Raw genomic sequence first — 19,986 nt, 5'->3', positions numbered from 1 at the left:
TTAATAGGAAAGTGATCATGTCATTCTGAACAAGCTAGTCAGTAGAGAAACTCTTAAATAACTCATGTAAGTTATTAAATGGATGCTAAAGAGAAGCTGCAGTTACAGGTAGATAGCCATGTTGGTCTGCCGTAGTCAAAACAAAATAATAATAATAATAATAATAATAATAATAATAATAAATCCTTCCAGTAGCATCTTAGAGACCAACTAAGTTTGTTATTGGTATGAGCTTTCGTTGTCACGCACACTTCTGCTTGTGTTACCTGGAATGAAAAGAGCTTCTAAGTTCTCTGCCTTGCATTTAACTAGGGCATTTTCAAGCGGATGACCTTCAACCATGCAAGATTGAAAGAACACAAGTTAAACGCTCATAAGATGCAACCATACTGTAATATCTGCACACATTGCCCCTTTCCCCAACATTCATTACTGTACAGTTTTTGCAAGATGAGAAAGACAAGCCTCACTCGCTGATCTCATATTGATCATAAGAACAATAATTCGGGTCCAAGCCTCTCCGGGTGCAGTCGGTGGTGTCAGTGTTGCAGGTCCCGCAGTGACATCCTGTTGCCACTGGGTAGGAATAAAACGATTCTTCGTGACCAGCACAGCCTGGGATCTTGATAGTCTCGTACACAACTGACTTGAATGTGCAGATGTTCTGGACATATCTCATTGCTAGGTTCTGATCAATTAGATCCTAATCATGACATAAAAAAGAGAGTCTGAATGTTAAATCCACATCCCACCAACGGCCTTTTAGCAGTGTCTAACCATGACTTTCTTTGATTTTGAAAAACCCTACCCAAACCCAAATTAAGGTGATTGATTATGTTCTTCCCTGACTTCAGTGATCTTTGGACAGCTTGTTAAACTAAAATCAATTCCTATTTTAAGACCTATCAAATCTGAAACATTTGTTACAAGACTAGCTGTCCTAGTTCTGTATCTAGTGGGTGACATTGCTCTATAACAAAATAGGAAACCATATAAACTGGAACAAATTCCTTTGTGTGCAGAATTTCTTCTTTGAGCAAACAATAAAGTGCTTACTGCCTTGAACATAAGCTATGTTCACTGAGAATATAGAAGTCAACAACCTGTTCAATGCAATCTGATGCGGAAGAAGTCCTTAAATGTACACGTTACCTTCGTGTGAACAAATCATACAAATGCATATACTTATTAACCTGTTGGCTCCTCACCTTTGTTAAGCAGTAGCCAGAGCACCATGTTGTGTTCACGCTGATGCAGAAACCACACTCTTCCTTCTCCAGAGCTATTGTGATATTGGACAGCTGGCAGTAATTGCAGCAAACAGTTTGCCAGAAAAGCAACGCAACAAAGAAATTAATCGGCTTCATCCTGTAGTGCAAAGCAGAGGGGTCCTGGAGTACACTGAGACTTAAAATTCAACATATCTTTAGAAGCAGACAATATTACCATTCTTCCCATGCTGCTACAAAGGCAAGCTTTTAAAAAGAAAGGATAGTGGTACGTATGCATACATTCATAGAGTAAAGTCAGCAAAACAGTGCTAAGGTTATTGTCAGAGGATAAGAGATTTGTGCAGCAGAATGAAGTCTTAATCCAGTTACACTTGAGAGAAAATAATGAAATAATGAAAAAAGGCATTTCTGCTGAATAGAAAGATATCTCAATTGCTCTTACAAATAAGCTCTGGAAACTTTTACATTCTTAAAAAAAACCCAAAACCAAACAAAACAGAATAAATGTATTTTAAAAGGCAGAGAAGATTCCTTTTTAAATGGCTTTTTTCAAAAAAAGTTCTACAAAGACCTTACCATTTCTGAAACAGTGTTAATTAAGAATCTGTTGAAAAGTTACCTGTCTTAGACTTGCCTTGCTGGAATTATGGTAGCTGTAAAGAGCGGAAAGCCTTCCGTTGCCCTTTTATACAAAATTAGATGCAACAGACACCTTGGAGGATTTGTGGGGTATTAAGACAACTGGCATCAGGTTACACCCTGATGAAAGAGAACAAATTTGTAGCCAGACGCGTGGGCGAAACCTTGCAAAATGAAGGCCATGGGTTTTACTGGTGTTTTCAATAGTACCTGTTTTAAAATGTCACCAGAAAGCCTTGGCTTGGGGCTGGTTTACGTATTGTACTAGGAGTCCTATTAACAACGTCACTTGGCAGTTAGGAAATAACTGGACAAGGTCACACAATGGATGGAGAGCTTTATACAGGTGTATCACTCCCCCATCTGCAGGAAATTCCTTTCTAATTTCTATGGTTTGCCCGTGATTAAAAGTGGTATGCATAAATGTAGGGTTCCATCCTTAGTATGATTGCTAAAAAACAGATCTCATGCAAACAACATTGAGCTAAAGAAACCAATAGGGTCTGTCTCAGTATCTTCTTAAGTCTCAACAAAAATTTCCATCCAGGCTTCAAAAACATGGATCTTAAAATCAATCAGGGGTGGGAACTTGTTCAATGTGGTAGGCTGGATCAACAGCTGCCCCATGCCTTGTGGGCCACTCTGACTGGCGTGTGGGACCACCTGTCTGTCAGCCGCCTGACATCACCATGACATCAGCTGATCTCTCCCCCCCCCTTTGCCATGCAGTTTGAACTCAAGGTGCACTACAAGTGAAGATCCCAGCCAATCCAAGCAGGGCTTGAAGTCACTGCTGAACTGATTGATGGTGACCTCAAGTCCTGCTTGGATCAGCTGCACTTCAAAGTTCCCGACCGGAAACTCCAGAATGTAGCTCGTTCCAAGAGGAGGGGGCTTCGGCAATGTCTTTCTGCTGTTCTTTTGGCTTGGGAGGTCGCTCGGGAGGAACAATTTGCAGTGTGGAGGGGGGTGTTTCCGTTTGGTGGAAAATTAAATGACTCTGAATACAAGCCCCACTTGTCAGGGAACAATCAGGAGTACATTTTAAGAGTCCAAGTTGCTTCCTTAGCAGTCACATCTTTACTTGTCCACACCCCACTTCAGTGAAAATATATATGAGGTGTGTATGGTCTATATTAAACCACAGAGCCTAGGACTTGCCGATCAGAAGGTCGGTGGTTCGAATCCCCGCGACGGGGTGAGCTCCTGTTGCTCGGTCCCTGCTCCTGCCAACCTAGCAGTTCGAAAGCACGTCAAAGTGCAAGTAGATAAAAAATAGGTACCGCTTCGGCGGGAAGGCAAACGGCGTTTCCGTACGCTGCTCTAGTTCGCCAGAAGCGGCTTAGTCATGCTGGCCACCTATCCATTCTGAAGGAAATCATTCCTGAGTGCTCACTGGGAGGACAAATCCTGAAGCTGAGGCTCCAATACTTTGGCTACCTCATGAGAAGAGAAGACTCCCTGGAAAAGACCCTCATGTTGGGAAAGATGGAGGGCACAAGGAGAAGGGGACGACAGAGGACGAGATGGTTGGATGGTGTTCTCAAAGCTACTAACATGAGTTTGACCAAACTGCGGGAGGCTGTGGAAGACAGGAGTGCCTGGTGTGCTCTGGTCCATGGGGTCACGAAGAGTCGGACACGACTAAACAACTAAACAACAACAAATGGTCTATATTGATAAGATATGTTTGGACCACAATGCCAACAATTAAAAGGACGCCTTCCTAAATAAGAAAGCATCAGAAGCAACCCATTGAGAAGAACCCTTTGATACTGAAATGAAGGGGACTCTTCATAAAAGTGACTGAACAGAAGCCACATGTCATAATGCTCTGCTTAAAAAATACCTAACTTATGAAGACAGAGGAAAGTAACGAAATCTAAACCATCTTCTACCCCTGCCTCACAGCAGACCTCTGCAAAAGTATCTGCAAAATCCTGACACAATCTTCCGAGAAGTACTGGGCAGTCTGCCTGCTAGACAGAAGAACCCCACCAGGCTGCTGTTAAACAAAATGATGCAGAACAAGAGTGTGTGTTCATGAGATAACAAACGGGCCTTTGCGTACACAAGGGGGAAGCTATAGCTAGTTCTAATATATGCTGGATTTGGTCAAGGGAATCATTCCATATCATACCCTATGAGCCAAATGCAAAAAAGGAGGTTGAGATGTTTTAACAAGAGCCATGGCTGAACTAAAAACTTCCACATCTGCACTGGGCAGCCTTACCAATAGAGAAGTTTTAGATTACCACCAGTGCTACACAATTGTGGGTTATTTCTCACAATGCTTCAACAAAACTCTACACAGTGGCTAGTGTTCCAACCTGGCTCAACTTATACCCCTGCTGTTTTTCCAGACACAAAATTAAAATGTGCTTAAACCTTTAAGCCACATTTGGATGTGTGGCTATGGAAGTCATTGCATGGCCCAGAGCCTTGTGGTGACAAGGCAGACTAGATCACATTTGTGACCCCCCCTATTTGATCATTTATTTCTAGACCAGTTTCCCAAAGGGTTGAATGCGACATGTTGATGGGATGGGAAGGGGGGGCTGAAATAAAACCCTAGGGGTTGAAAAGAGCCTAGGGTGCAAAATAAGTTTATAATTATAGTGTGAAAATTGTGTTAAGAAGTATGAGCCTCAGAAGTTAAGAAGTATGAGCATTGCCCATCATCAAGCAGACCATTGCCACATATTTACCAGTTAACTGCATCTTTATAGCGCAAAAAAATCGCAGGTCAACATAAAGATGTTCCAGAAGGTCTGTTTCTTGGCTTTCAGTTGATTTGCAATGTTCAGTTGTATCTGTGTAAAATAGCCCTGCAGAGAATTGTGTGGCTAGAGTATCACGAAAACTCTGTAAAGGTAGCAGTTGTTGCTCTTGGCTGATGAAGTGATCTCACAATGTCACATTGAGTTGACTAATCATAGAAGCTATTGGATAAATCACCAGGCCTACTTCTTAATTGCTGGAAAGATTTGTTCCATGTTTAGTTTCAGTTTTGCAGCACATGTACAGCAATGCATTGTTTAAATCCATATAACCTTCATAATTTCCTACAATGGAAAAGGCTAGCAATGTGAATTCTGTAAGGGCTGCCAGCAGGGCACCTAATTAAACAAGCTTCTCTCAGTAATGGTCGGTGGAGGCCCAATTGGATATAGATGTCATTTAGATTAGTACAGTCTTCAGAGCCATGGTGGATAAAAACCATGGTGGTTTAAAACATGTATTTCTTAGCTGGAAGTAAACCATCCCCATCTATGGTCACATCCATGTCATACATTTAAAGCACATTTATACTGTTGCCTGCCACCCCAATTTCCGAGCATTATGAGATTCCAGGGGTTCCAGGTGCTTAACTGGGGTTCATGCTTCCTTTTGGAAACAAGGCACAATAAATATTGTGGTGTCTATATGATATATGGTTTGTTTACACATCTACAACCTGAGTCTACAATAGAGGGGTTCACAGCATTAACACCCCAAGAGAATCTTGTTTCTTCCATCGCCACGGTCTTGGATGCAAACAGACATCAAGCATCATAATCTGCCTCTCTGGCTTAAAACACAGAGCCTAGGGCTTGCCAATCAGAAGGTTGGTGGTTCGAATCCCTGCAACGGGGTGAACTCCCGTTGCTCAGTCCCAGCTCCTGCCAACCTAGCAGTTTGAAAGCACGTCAAAGTGCAAGTAGATAAACAGATACTGCTCCGGGGGAAGGTAAACGGCGTTTCTGTGCTCTGCTCTGGTTCGCCAGAAGCGGCTTAGTCATGCTGGCCACATGACCCGGAAGCAGTACTCTGGCTCCCTCGGCCAATAAAGCGAGATGAATGCCGCAACCCCAGAGTCGGTCACAATTGGACCTAATGGTCAGGGGTCCCTTTACCTTTACCCTTTACTTTGTTTCTAGGCCACATCACTCCTAACTCTAACCTCTCAATTCTCAACTCTGACTTTATCTGTCGAGAGAAACCCATTTGCCATCTCATAGGAGCCCTTTGATTCTTTGTTCTCTTAACGGCACATCTCTCATGTGCAAGTCTGGCTATTTCCTGGAATTTGAAGGCTTGCTTAGCTTTTAACACTGGCTGTATCCAGGAATTAGAAAGGTCTGGCATCTATCTTAATACCCCAAGGCTTGATAATTCTAACACTTGCTGGGTCCAGGGATTATAGGCGTTCATGAAATACTACACAATACAGTAAGGGTCCAAAGAAGTGCTCAACAATATGTTTGTGAAAGGCACAAAGTATCATAACCTCCTTTGATGTCCATTATGAAAGGCAGGTTTTTGGTTTTTTTAAGTGTATTGGTTGGGAATATGTCCTTTTCTGCTCAGCAGGATTCTCTTGCTCTCCCTACTAGATCCTTGAAACTCTTAATATTGACAGACCTGGTGGTGATACTTCTGTGTAGCTTTGACTATAACTTTTAAAGAATTGTGTCAGCATGTCACTATAGCTGAAGGTATTGTTAGATTTAAAATGCCTCCACATTCTTGTCTGTAATGCTATTAAATTGCACCACAACACCAGCTTTGACATCATTATTGGTGACAAAGTGATGAACCCCAAGTTGTTTAAACAGACTGCTCACAGACTTGCTTAGAAACTATTTACCATTATCTGTCTGGAGCATTCCAGACTTCCTTCTATCATGTCTGCGGAAAAAAATCATTAAATCTCTGAATGCTATTCTCTGCCTGTTTTGTGTTTTAGAGTGTCAAGAGATACAGCCCAGGCACATTCAGACAGGATGTCTATGTCTGTTACAATGCACTTGAAGTCCTTGTTGTCTTGCTGTGTTTCCACAAAATCAGCTGGCCATTGTGTGTGCACTCCATAAACATATGGCCTTGCTTCTTTTAAAATGGATTTGGTGCAGCCCGTACAACTTGTAGGCATCCTAGTCTGAAAGTCATGTTTAGTTCTGATTTTTATGGCCTACTGACATCGGCCAAACCTATTTCCTCCAACCTCCCTTCTCCATGGCTTTTGAAACATCCTGTACAACACCTTGTGCCCAGTAGTGGTGTGTGCAGTGGGGTGGAGCTGACCCCCAAACACAGGGCTGGGGTGGCAGCAACATTTGGGCTGCGTGGGTTCACTGGTGGCAGAGTTCCAGAATGGTTTAACAATTAATCCTTCTCTCCTGGGAATGAGGGGATTGTCTCTCGCTGTGGGGAATAGGGGTCTCCTAACAACTTTTGGCTTCCTTAACAAACTACAGTGCCCAGGATTCTTAGGGGGAAGCTATGCCCATTTAAAGCGGTACAATACTGTTTTATATTTATTGTGTTGATGGGGCTGGTGCTGCAAGAGTGAGGGGTCTGTAGCTCATTTTGTGGAGCCCATATAATTTGGGACCTTAAGCCTACTATTTCCTCTGTGGTTAAAAAAAAAGCTAAGTACAGTATTTTCAAGACTTTTCTCATCATCTTTGCTGGCTTGGCTTTGCCCAGCTTCCGCTGCAGTGCCACTGCTGCCCCCTGCGCTACACAATCACACCCCCTTATTACTGCTTGTGCACCCACAGCAGGGAGAGCCCACACAGCTGCTCCTAATCTCTGCTTCCAGGCAAAAGAGCTGCGATATGCTTCAATAGCCTTATTTCTGAGCAAGCGGTGAATACACACAGAGCCTTTTGTCTTGGAAACCTAATTGATACCAGGCTGCCTATTGTGTAAGGCTGCCGCATACTCTCAGGAATCAAATAATTCGCACCCCCACCTTTCTTCTGTAGTTCAGACCTCTCCCACTGCTTTTCACAGTACTGTATTGCTTTACAATGAAAGTCAGACAGATGCCGGTGCATTTAGTTTTCATTTACCCTTTCCTCACAGCAACATGGGTGCACTGTGCTCCTTCTCTGCAGTGTTGGCCACCTTCTACACCATCCTTTCTAAGATCAATGAGGTTCCTCCCTAGAGAAACAGATGGTATATTTAAACTTGACACACAAGTTGAACATTTTTTATTGTTGAAACAAAATTTAAAAATTCCTTCCAGTAGCACCTTAGAGACCAACTAAGTTTGTTATTGGTACAGTGGTGCCTCGCAAGACGAAAATAATTCGTTCCGCGAGTCTTTTCGTCTTGTGATGTTTTTCGTCTTGCGAAGCACGGTCCGTCGCAACTGTGCCTCTTCAAGCGGCTTTAAGAAAAAAGCGCAAGATGTTTTCGTCTTGCGAAGCAAGCCCATAGGGAAATTCGTCTAGCGAAGCAACGCAAAACTGAAAAACCCTTTCGTCTAGCGAGTTTTTCATCTTGCGAGGCATTCGTTTTGCGGGGCACCACTGTATGAGGTTTTGTGTGCATGCACATTTCTTCAGATACACTGAAACAGAAGTCACCAGCAGTGGCGTAGCATGGGTTGTCAGCACCCGGGGCAAGGCAAGTAATTTGCGCCCCCTAACCCGTGGATTTTAGTAGGGGCAGAGAGCAGCGAGTGCGAGCGCCCCCCCAAATGTTGCGCTCGGTGCGGCCGGCCCCCCCTGCACCCCCCACGCTACGCCACTGGTCATCAGACCCTTATATACAGTGGTACCTCAGCAGGGGCGCCGACTTATAAAAAATATTGGGGGGGCCCATACCGGGGTCCTGCCGCTGGTTCGCTCGGGTAGCCGGGAGAACGCAGTTCGAGGTGGCGGTGTTGGGGAGAGACCCTCGCTCAGGGCGCCACGAGACTTGGCGGCCGGCGGCCTATCTGGGGGGTTTTGGAGCGTATTTCGGTGGAGCGATTGGGGAGGAGGGGGCTTGTTGCCGGATTCTTCAGCTGAGCCGGAGATCCGCTGCTGGGGGTCCCTGGGCCGAGTTGTGAGCACGGCCTGCTGAAGGGAGATCCAGCCGATTGCGCGACGGGGACGGCCGGGGCTCTCCGGCTAGGGCGCGCGGCTGGCTGGCTGGCGAGGGAGCAGGTGGGGAGGAGGCAGGGGTCCTCACTCTCTTAGGAAACGCACCCGCGCGCCCGATTGCCACGAAGTCCGAAGGGTGCGTGTGTGGAATTAAAAAGCAAAAACGAGATACGGGCAGGGCAGGCAAAGAGTTTTCTGCAAGAGGATGGAGGGCAGGTTGAAGAGAAAATCACTCAGGATGAGACAGTCAAATCAGCCATGATAAAATGGGCTCAGGATATTGGGTATAACATCATGTTTGAGGACTGGGAAAGGTTATGGACCACCGGAATGAAATTCACAGCATGTAATGCCTTGAAGGAAAATATTATGAAAATGATTTATAGGTGGTACATGACCCCAGTCAAGCTTGCAAAAATATATCACCTGTCTGATAATAAATGTTGGAAATGTAAGGAGGCTGAAGGGACATTCTTTCACCTCTGGTGGACTTGTCCAAAAGTGAAGGCCTTCTGGGAAATGATCTATAATGAGTTAAAAAAGGTATTTAAGTATACCTTTCCCAAGAAACCAGAGGCCTTCCTCTTGGGCATTGTTGGCCAGAAAGTGTTAAAGAAGGATAGAACTTTCTTTATGTATGCAACTACAGCAACAAGAATACTTATCGCAAAATATTGGAAGACACAAGATTTGCCCACACTGGAAGAGTGGCAGACACAATTGATGGACTACATGGAACTGGCTGAAATGACTGGCAGAATCCGAGATTTGGGAGAAGAAACAACGGAAGAGGACTGGAAAAAATTTAAGGACTATTTACAAAAACAATATAAGTTGTATGAATGTTAAAAATTTACACGATTCGGAAACTATAGCTTCAGCAATTAGATTTGGGAAACAGGAAATTATATTTTAAGTAAGAAAAGGTCAAAATCTAAGGTATACTATGTTTAATTTAAGATATAAGTAACTGATGAAAAGTATGTTAAATTTAGAGGTATAGTATTTGAAAAGTACAAAATAAGGTACGAAACAAGGTAATAATTTGCTGATATCTTTATTATAAAGAATGCAGGGTAAGGGAGATGCGAGGAAGTCCAGTTAGTTATATAAAAAATGTGTTGAATGGTTGGTTTTCTTTTCTTCTTTTTCTTTTTTTCTTTTTATTGTTCTTTTACTTTTTTCTTCAGTGTATGTTTCTAACTTTGTATTTGAAAACTTAATAAAATATTTATAAAAAAAAAAGAAGAGAAAATCCTTTCGCTTTTCTGGGGCGCAGGGAAGTCTCAGAGCCGGAGGTTGGGGAAGGGACCCCCTTTGCTCTGCCCTCTTCTCCCGTCTTAGATTCGCATGGGGGTCCCCGCCCGAGCTTGCCTGGCCACCGGGCCACACAAGGGCCGCGCTCTACGCGGCGCACCTTGCTAGCCGCACAGCTGTCCTCCGCGGCTGCGGAGCGGCCCTGCGCCGGTGCCCAGCCCCTCTGGGCGCCCGCTGCGCTGCCAATGACAAGCGGGCGACGTCGCGGGCGGGGAAGGCGTCGCTTTCTTTCCCGATCCTTCATCCTCCCAGTCTTCCAGCCCTTTTTTGGGTTGGAAGCTCGTCTCGTTCGCCCTTCTCCTTTCTTCACCCTGCGCGCAATTTTCCTCCCTCGTCTCCCTCCCCATTTCTCCTTCCTTCCTTCCTTCCTTCCTTCCTTCCTTCCTTCCTTCCTTCCTTCCTTCCTGACTGACTGACTGACTGACGGGCTCGGGCTCGGGCTCGGGGTCGGGCTCGGGCTTCGGGTCGGGCTCAGGCTCAGGCTCGGGCTCGGGCAGCCACAGCGTCGGCGGTGTTGGCGATCGGCGGCGCGGGGGGATGGCCCTCCCGGGGGAGCCGGCGCTGCTCAATGGGGTTGCCAAGGAGACAGGCCGGCCGCCCCCTCCCCCGGCCCGGCGCCCCCCGCCGCGCCGGTGCCCGTTATCGAGCTGGTGCGCGCCGGGCGCCCTATAAAAGCCGCGGACGCGCCCACCGCCGCCCGAGATTATTGGGGGGGCTGAGCCCCCCCAAACGAATTTTTGAGGGGGCTCGGGCCCCCTCAAGCCCCATTGAGTCGGCGCCTATGTACCTCAGGTTACATACGCTTCAGGTTACATGCGCTTCAGGTTACAGACTCCGCTAACCCAGAAATAGTGCTTCAGGTTAAGAACTTTGCTTCAGGAAGAGAACAGAAATCATGCTCCGGCAGCGCGGCAGCAGCAGGAGGCCCCATTAGCTAAAGTGGTGCTTCAGGTTAAGAACAGTTTCAGGTTAAGTACGGACCTCCAGAACGAATTAAGTACTTAACCCGAGGTACCACTGTATAGTGAGAGGGTGGGGAGGGGTATTACTCAGAAGGGTGGTGGGAATGGGTGATTGGCTGATAGGTGTGGTAAACCTGTTGACGACTGTTAAGGACTGCAATTGGTCTTACAGGAAAAAGCAAGGGGTGAGATGGCTAAAAATAGCTGTATCATGTATAATGAGATAAGAATCCAATGTCTCTATTCAGACCAGGTCTCTCCATGGTTTTAAGTTTGGTAATAAGTTGCAATTCAGCAACTTCTCTTTCCAGTCTACAGTGGTACCTCGGGTTACATATGCTTCAGGTTGTATACGCTTCAGGTTACAGACTCTGCTAACCCAGAAACAGTATCTCAGGTTAAGAACTTTGCTTCAGGATGAGAACAGAAATTGTGCGGCGGCAGCGCGGCGGCAGCAGGAGGCCCCATTAGCTAAAGTGGTGCTTCAGGTTAAGAACAGTTTCAGGTTAAGAAAGGACAAATTAAGTACTTAACCCGAGTTACCACTGTATTTCTGAAATTCTTTTGTAATAAGACAGCTACTTTGAGATCTTGTATAGAATATCCTGGGAGACTGAATTGTTCTCCTACTGGTTTCTCTGTCTTGTGATTCCTGATATCTGATTTATGTCTGAATTTTTTTATTGTTATGCACCACCCCAGTCTCCAAGTGGTGAGAAACTCCAGGAGCTATAAATGCTTAGCCAGGGTTCAGTTTCCTCAGAATGAAGGCCTGTGTAGACTGTGGTGTCTTTAGGTTACATGGTTTTACACATATATATGCAACCTGAGCATAGAATGGAGGGGCTCACCCATAAACAACACCCCCCCCCCTGATCTTGCTTCCCCTTTAGGCTTCCAGGGAAGCCTCAAAATCCAGCACAGAGCAAACATGTAGTTTTATTAGATATTGCTAAAGTTATTCCACTTTGATGATAATAAGTTAAGTTTTATCAAAATATATGTGGTTTGAAGTATGTCAGCTCATCCTGTCCGGGGTCTTGTGATGTTTGCCAGTGTATGAGTCTGACAAAAGCGTGAGTCAGAGCCGTTGTTGCTGTTAGAATTTATATATCACCCTTTACCCGCAGGTCTCAGGATAAAATCAGAATATAAAACCACAAAATACATAATCAAAATAAAAACAGCAACCCAATAACCTCCCCCCCAACACATTTTAAAAGGACATAGGGTGTCAATCAACCCAGCTAAAAACAGTTCAAACACTAAAAATACACACACACACAATTTAAAAGCAATTTAAAAGAAGAAACAGCGCTCTCTGCTGGGCAGCAGCAGTCCTTACGAAGCCTGTCAGGCCCTCCCTTGGGCCCAGTGGAGAGAGGCAGAAGTGGGCCCTGAGGCTCTCAGCAGGGTGGTCATGAATTGCTGGAGCAACAAAGATACTTTGTACTGGTATATATTTGTATCTACAAACTGTATTGTGGATGGTGATGGATAAGAACCCCCCCTTCCCTAATACAGACCACTAAAACTAAAGATGAGAAAGTACAAGCCACTGTTGTGCTGGAAGAGGAAGACAGTCAATTAGCAATAATTAGAGGCTTAGACAGTGCCAAGGTTAATGTGGATAGCTTTGCAAAACTTGTACCTCCATGCAATGGCTGGCAGCAATCATTGGTTCCCACTTGGTTATGAGATTATTCTGAATAGAGTCACCTTTCCTAATTCTCACTAAATCTGTCATCTTAACTATTTTATTATATTCATGTGATTTACACACAGCAATTTTCCAGTCTTATTTTAATTTGGCTTCACTGTTTTTATGGCCCCAGAAGGAAACCAAACTGCAATAGTTTTGAAATAGCTAGAAAAGCTAGCCACACTATGTTGCAGTAGCAGGCTTGTAACTTTCATTATATACAGCAAGACACTGCGTTTGTTATTCAGGTAGTGTAAGTGCAAAAGCCTGTCGCAAAGTAATGCAATATCATTGCCAAATTCTTCAAACTTCATATCAGCTTTAAGTCCTTAGTAGATTAAAAACCAACTGTCCTGGGATTCATTTTGAGGCCTTTGAGATTTATTATTGATTCATTGCTTCATGTTTTAGGCCTTGTTAAATGGATATATTTCTGGGTAAATTGAATAGTGTCTGCATTTGAAAACCGTTCCTCACTGAAAATGCGACTGAAGAAACCAGAGGCCTTTCTCTTGGGCATTGCCGGCCAATTGGTGTTAAAGAAAGAAAGAACTTTCTTTATGTATGCTACGACAGCAGCAAGAATACTTATCGCAAAGTATTGGAAGACACAAGATTTACCCACCTTGGAAGAATGGCAGATGAAAGTGATGGACTACATGACACTGGCTGAGATGACTGGCAGAATCCGTGATCAGGGGAAGGAGACGGCGGAAGAGGATTGGAAGAAATTTAAAATCTATCATAAGAACTATTATAAAATTGATGAATGCTAAAATGTCGAGGTGTTGAGAAAGAAAAGGGGATTACAGCGACATAAGATTAAGTTGAAGAAAAGACCAAGAGGACATATATTTGATAAAATTATTTAGAAGCTGCTGAAATAATTTTGGAAATTGGGATGCAGAAAGGGGAGGTATGGGGGAGTCCGAGAAGTGAGGGATATGAAAAAAGGTTATGAAATTATACATGTTTGTATGTCTTTTTATTTGTTTGTATTGTTTAAAAAAATGTTGTAAAACCAATAAAAAAATTATTTTTTTAAAAAATGAAAATGCGACTGAGGGCCTTTGCGTGGATGCACAGGGTGGAGTTGGCGAGAGGCTTTGTTAAATTCCCATGCAGTGCAGCAGAATGAAAGGTTCTTAGGCTAGATTTGGAACTCTATACAGTACAGTGGTACTTTGGTTCTCAAACTTCATCCGTTCCAGAAGCCCGTTCCAAAACCAAGGCACACTTTCCCATAGAAAGTAATGCAAAATGGATTAATCCATTCAAGACATTTAAAAACAACCCCTAAAACATCAATTTAACATGAATTTTACTATCTAACAAGACCATTGATCCATAAAATGAAAGCAGTAACACAATCTGCAGTCACACAATCAATCAGTCAATCAATCAATCAATCAATCAATCAATCAATCAGTAGCTGAACTGGGTTCCACACAGTCATAAAAAGAGCCACAACCCCCCCCCCCATGCAAAATAAATAGCAAAAACGGACGGACCTCAGTGTAACACCCAAAACGGAAGTGTGGCACTCAAATCGGAAGCGTAACACTCAAAATGGAGCACGTTTGGCTTCTGAAAACAGTTCGCAAACCAGAACACTTTTGGTTTTGCAGTGTTTGCATTCCAAGTTGTTTGAGTACCAAGGCGTTTGAGAACCAAGGTGCCACTGTACTCAGGAGAACCAGGGTGGCTCAGAGTGTATGATTTAGGGGGAGAAAGCTCATCCGTGAAACTCATTGGGTGGTTTTCGGCAAGTGACTGTCTCTGAGCACAGGGTTGTGCTCTTCACAGTCTCGGGCGGTAAGGTTGTAATGAGATAATTTAGGGCTGGCCCAGAATGTTTTGCTGCTTAAGGCAAAACAAAAAATGGTAGCCACACCTAGCTGCCTCCTTTTCTGTGGCTGAGGCAGCTGGAGGTGGCCCAGGGAAGCTCCGATGTGCTGAAGGCTGTGGGGGAGAAAAAAGGAGGCCAGAGAGGAGCAGGAAGAAGTGGTGGAGGTAAAAGGTGACAAGTGCAGGAGACAGCAAGAGGCATTCTTCTTGGAGCCCAGATCTGCTGCCCTTCCCAGCTGCCCACCGCCTCACCACACTTTATGGGCCAGCCAGCCCTGGGATAACTCCATGTATGCGGCATTAAAATAGAGGGCGTTAATATACTGGTACAATAAACACCCAAGTGTGGTGGTCATATTCAAGTGTGGTGGTCATATTCATGGTCACCTTTTGCAAAGCATGATGCTGCTGCATGGGAGATGTAGGCCACATCGTTCCTCTTTGGAAAAGTATTGGATTGTATTCAGTGTAGCCCTAAGGCTATCAGCTGAATACAACCCATAATATTCCTTATGGTGCTCTTAAACGTCCTTCTACATTGGGTTGTGGGAGCCCACACTGGAGTGATGCGTGAAGCTTACTCCAAAATAAAGCTTGCAGAAGTTAGTTGAACTTAATTAGAAGTAAACATATTGACTGAGGTGCTAATAAGTGATCCTGCTGAATATGCCCTGGCCACGCTGTGGTAATTTGACCCGTGGGTCTTACACAGTGGACCTAAATGTGCCATCACTGCCACCTAGTGGGTGATTAAATTAGCATATTCAAACCCCTCTATGGCAGAAAGAGCAAGTGATGGTTCTGAAACTTGATCCAAACTTTGAATTTAGCACATACTTCATATGTATAATGAGCCCCGACTTTAGAGTTTGATCCAACAAAATTTTACAGTTCCCTGAGCATTTAGCGTTGTTTAGCTGGTTCATCAATAAGAAAGTGGCAGCAAGAATGGGACAGGAGGAGAAACTACTGAAAAGACTGTTGAACTTAACAGTCCTGGGGGACCCTAGTTCAAATATTCATTCAAACACCGAGTGTTCTTGGATCTGCTACTGCCTCTCAGGCTAAACAACCACACAGGCCTGCTGTGGGTAAATGTAAAAACAGTGGAGGGAGATTACTCAAGTAGGATCCTTAGGAAATGGGCAGGATAGAAATATTTCTATTACCGTATTTTTCGCCCCATGGGACGCACCGGCCCATAGGACGCATCAAGTTTTTTTGGGGGGAAATAAAGGAATTTTTTTTATTCCCCCCCCCCCGGTGCTTGTGGGGCCGGCAGCAGGGAGAAGCGCTCTTCTCCCTGCCACCTGCCTTCAGATCAGGTCCGGGGACAGCGGAGAGAAGCGCCACGCCTCCCAGCTGTCCCCGGAGCTTGCAGGGCTGGCGGCGGGGTCTCCCTGCCGTCAGCCTCCAAACCACTTCGGGAGACAGCGGGATGGCGGAGTTCCGCCTCCCTCTGTCCCCCGACCTTGTGGGGCTGGCGCTGGGGCTCTCCTGAAGCCTGGAGAGCGAGAGGGGTCGGTGCGCACCGACCCCCCTCGCTCTCCAGGCTTCAGCGAAAGCCTGCATTCGCCCCATAGGACGCACACACATTTCCCCTTCATTTTTGGAGGGGGAAAAAGTGCGTCCTATAGGGCGAAAAATATGGTAATTGCAAACAATGGATTTGATTAATCTCAACATATTAATATATATTAAGAATAGCGTTTATTTATTTATTCATGCAACTATTTCTGTACCACCATACCATAATGTATCAGGGCAGTGTCCATTGTTAAAACTTAAAACACCACTTAGATAAAAATATAAATGCAAATAACTTGCCATGTAGCAAGAAATGTGCTCTGTGGGGGGTGAGGGACCTGCCAGAATATATTGTGGATAGGGCAGGAGAGAGAGGGAAGCCCTGCTACATTTGTAGAAGTTGTTCTGCTCACACAGAGCACTACTTCGCATTATGCTGAATGCAACCCTGCATTGCAACGAAACAATGGAACTCAATGTGGTTTGCCACATCTCAATAGGGCCATCATGCCACTACTGAGCTGGGCAACAGATAGAAATAAACATGTAAAATGTTTTCTGGATGGAGACACAGGGATGGAAAACATGTGACTTAATTATGTCTGCCTCTTTGTTATCCCTTTTCATAAAAAAAAAAGTAATCAGGGTATTCATACCAGAAGTCCTGTCTGCTTCCCAAATGCGTAACCCAGGCCTGCTACACTGATAATGGGGGTGATTTAACGGCTTCAGTGAATGGCACCCCTTTGGAAATCAGTGTGCAGGATGCTCAGTGCAATTTTTTTCCTCCATGGAGATATGCACAATGAAACTGTAATAACAGAATGTAAATTTCCTGTGGAATTCCAAGGAAAGAACCTTGGGTGGAGCAGGGAGTAATATAATTGTGTGTTTACAAACCTTTGTGCATATTATTCTTAGGAGCATAATTCTATGAAGGCTGATTATTATTGTGTCAGAACTGGTCCAGTTGTATTCACTGTTAATGATTTTTGTGCAAACATGTTTAGGATCATAATGTAAGAAGATTTTGTTTGAGGCTGTTGGATTATTCCCTATAGTAATGACCAGCAGTGAGATTCCATAGATTTTGGGCTGCCTGGGAAGACTGTATCTGATCTTTGTCTGATGGTGCAGATTAGGGTGACCAGATGCAAAAGAGGGCAGCGTTCCGGCATTTTTATTCATTTTGTAAAACAGTGAATGTTCAGAACTTCTAATCCTGAAAAATAAATCTCTTTTTCTACACGATTCTTAAATGTATAAGATGGGAGCCCTGCTCATTTTGATATATTGCCAACCCTTGTGTATCAGTGTCTTCAGCTCTCATTTCAGGAGGAAGTGATGCATGCAACAACTAGAAAACAATCTGACAACCAAGGTGGATTCAGACAACCAGGACAGGAACCAAACAATAGTATACCCTCCAAAATTTAACCAATTAAAATAGGGACGTCCCATTCCATAATGATAATTTTACTATTTATACCCTGCACATCTTACTGGGTTGCCCCAGCAACTCTGGGCATCTTCTAACATACTGTATTTTTCACTCTATAAGACGCACCAGACCACAAGACGCACCTAGTTTTTGGAGGAGGAAAACAAGAAAAAAAATATTCTGAATCTCAGAAGCCAGAACAGCAAGAGGGATTGCTGTGCAGTGAAAGCAGCAATCCCTCTTGCTGTTCTGGCTTCTGGGATAGCTGCGCAGCCTGCATTCGCTCCATAAGACGCACACACATTTCCCCTTACTTTTTAGGAGGGAAAAAGTGAGTCTTATAGAGCAAAAAATACAGTATATAAAAACATAACAAAACATTAAACATTAAAAAACCTTCCCTATACAGGATTGCCTTCAGACGGCTCAGGGTTCGGATAACTCCATACCCCCCAACATTTCTCCAATAAAAATAGGGACAGCCTAAGGAAAAGTGGGACATTCTGGGATCAAATCAGGAACCGGGATGGCTTCTTTAAATCAGGGACGTCCCTGGAAAACAGGAACATTTGGAGGGTCTGCAAGAGCTATCTAAATGCCAACAGCTTGGAACCTGTGCTACACATGGAAAAGTTCCCAAACACACAATTAAGCCCAGCATTTCAATCTAGTTCCTGCAGCAAGAGATGCCTGCCTCACATTTTTTGGCACGACTTTTTGTTGATCCATTTTCAAGGTTTGGTGGAATCCACAAATATACAGACCCCTACTCATACCATTTTGGAACACAAGAATAGCTCTGCTGAAGCGGGACCAAACCCCTCTCTCATCTGGCATAACATTTCCCACAGTGACCAGCCAGATGCTTCTAGCAAGTCCACAAGCTACTGCCCACTTGCGAACAATAGTCCTCTCCCGCTGCTGTTCTCCAGTGACTAGATTTCAGTCTGCCTCTCTTCCTGGGGGGTAGCATGAAGCCATCATGCCTAGTCACTACTGATAGCCTTATCCTCTATGTATATGTCTAATCCCCCTTTAAAGCTATCCACAGTGGCAGCCATCACCACATTTTGTATTCTGCACACTTCTGTTTCTGTCTACTTATTTTCTCCTGGGATTCCACCGGGTAAAAGAATTCATTTATCTGGATATTCTCCTCATATCCTTTTTTCTGGGGGGTGGAGGCGGGCGGTTGGTCTAGCCCAAGAGTTTTTCTTCCTTAGCGTCACTCTGAATCCTAGCAAGCATTGTTATTTCCACATAGAAAAATAACCGTTTAATTTGTTTGCTAGGCTCCTCAGTAAGCTTCCTGCACTAATGCAACCAAACCTGGACAAACAGTAAATGACATATCTCCCCAAAAAAGCTGTGGAGAATCTGGGCTAAATGGAGCAATATTCCCACATCCTAATGAAGACATTAATTCAGGATTTCACAGTAGAAAAGTCACGGGAAGTGAAGCAAAAGAAGGCAACCCACATGCTATGTTTTTGATTAACATGAGCACCGACCAGAACTCATGTCAGGTCTTGTTTCAAAACAGTTTTACTTGAGACTACAGCCTTTCAGAAAAGATAAATTACATTTCCCGAAAAGTGTCAAGATTAATGAATTCATTATCATCCTTTAAAAATAAAAAAAACACATTTCCTTTGGTAGGAATAATTCCTGGAGGCTTACTGTGTTTTGCACTATTTGAGTTTATTTACAAATATACAGGTTGAGCATGGGTAGAAGCACACAGCTGAAACACACTGACAAAGCAAGCTTTGCAGCCTCATATCAGATCTCCAGAGAGGGCGGCTCTTTAGCCCCCTTTGCTGTTAGTTTATACAGCTTCAAAAAGTCAGCTCAGCTCACTGTTTCTATCTCTTCCCTCACCCAACAGCAATCTGTGTCACAAAATACTTCTATCGTTCTCCATAAGGGAAAGCCAGTGTAGCAACCTTCACATGCAATGGACCACAACTCCAATCTTTCCTGATCATTAATCGTGTTGGCTGTATGGGAGTCCAAAAAAACCTAGAGCTCACCACATGAGTTACCCATGGCTTTCTACTCACACTTAGGGGGTCCATGTGCCCTGCTTTACAGAGGGCAGTCCTCCATTTGAAGAGTTGTCAGTCATCTGCTTGAGAGAGTCCTTTCCCACTTAAAGAACTGTAAGAAAGGAGAGCAGCGGCTTTGATGTTGTCCCTATCACTCTTTCCCTTTTCCCTTAATACTGTGCACACAGCTGCTGTGTGTGTGTGACCAGCAGGTAACACAGCAAATTGTTCCTGTTTCCTTCTAGAACTCCTGTTGCTCTTGCTGAGAGCCAACAAGCATTGTGGGTCCAGGCAACATGCTCCCCAGTCCCCAACCCCAGATAAATAAAAGACCACTAAGACTGGTTTGGATCAAAACAGGCCACAACTTTATTGAAAACAGATTGGGCATGGGGCAATCGAAATAC

At 44.3% G+C, this 19,986-nt stretch overlaps 1 protein-coding gene across 1 annotated transcript; it reads right to left on the bottom strand.

Annotated features, from left to right (window-relative positions):
* Nucleotides 1–330: 330 nt before the first annotated feature.
* On the bottom strand, nt 331–19,730 carry FSHB (follicle stimulating hormone subunit beta). The gene is made up of 3 exons (XM_081167127.1): nt 19,595–19,730; nt 1,209–1,368; nt 331–703 (listed from the first exon to the last, which is right to left on the bottom strand). Exons 2-3 carry the CDS (start codon nt 1,365–1,367, stop codon nt 467–469), a joined length of 396 nt encoding a protein of 131 aa, XP_081023253.1. The 5' UTR covers nt 1,368; nt 19,595–19,730; the 3' UTR covers nt 331–466.
* Nucleotides 19,731–19,986: the final 256 nt, after the last annotated feature.

The sequence above is a fragment of the Podarcis bocagei genome (assembly GCF_964188305.1).
Source record: "Podarcis bocagei genome assembly, chromosome: 1".
Taxonomy (NCBI): Eukaryota; Metazoa; Chordata; class Lepidosauria; order Squamata; family Lacertidae; genus Podarcis; species Podarcis bocagei.
This window is presented reverse-complemented; position numbering and strand designations above follow the sequence as displayed.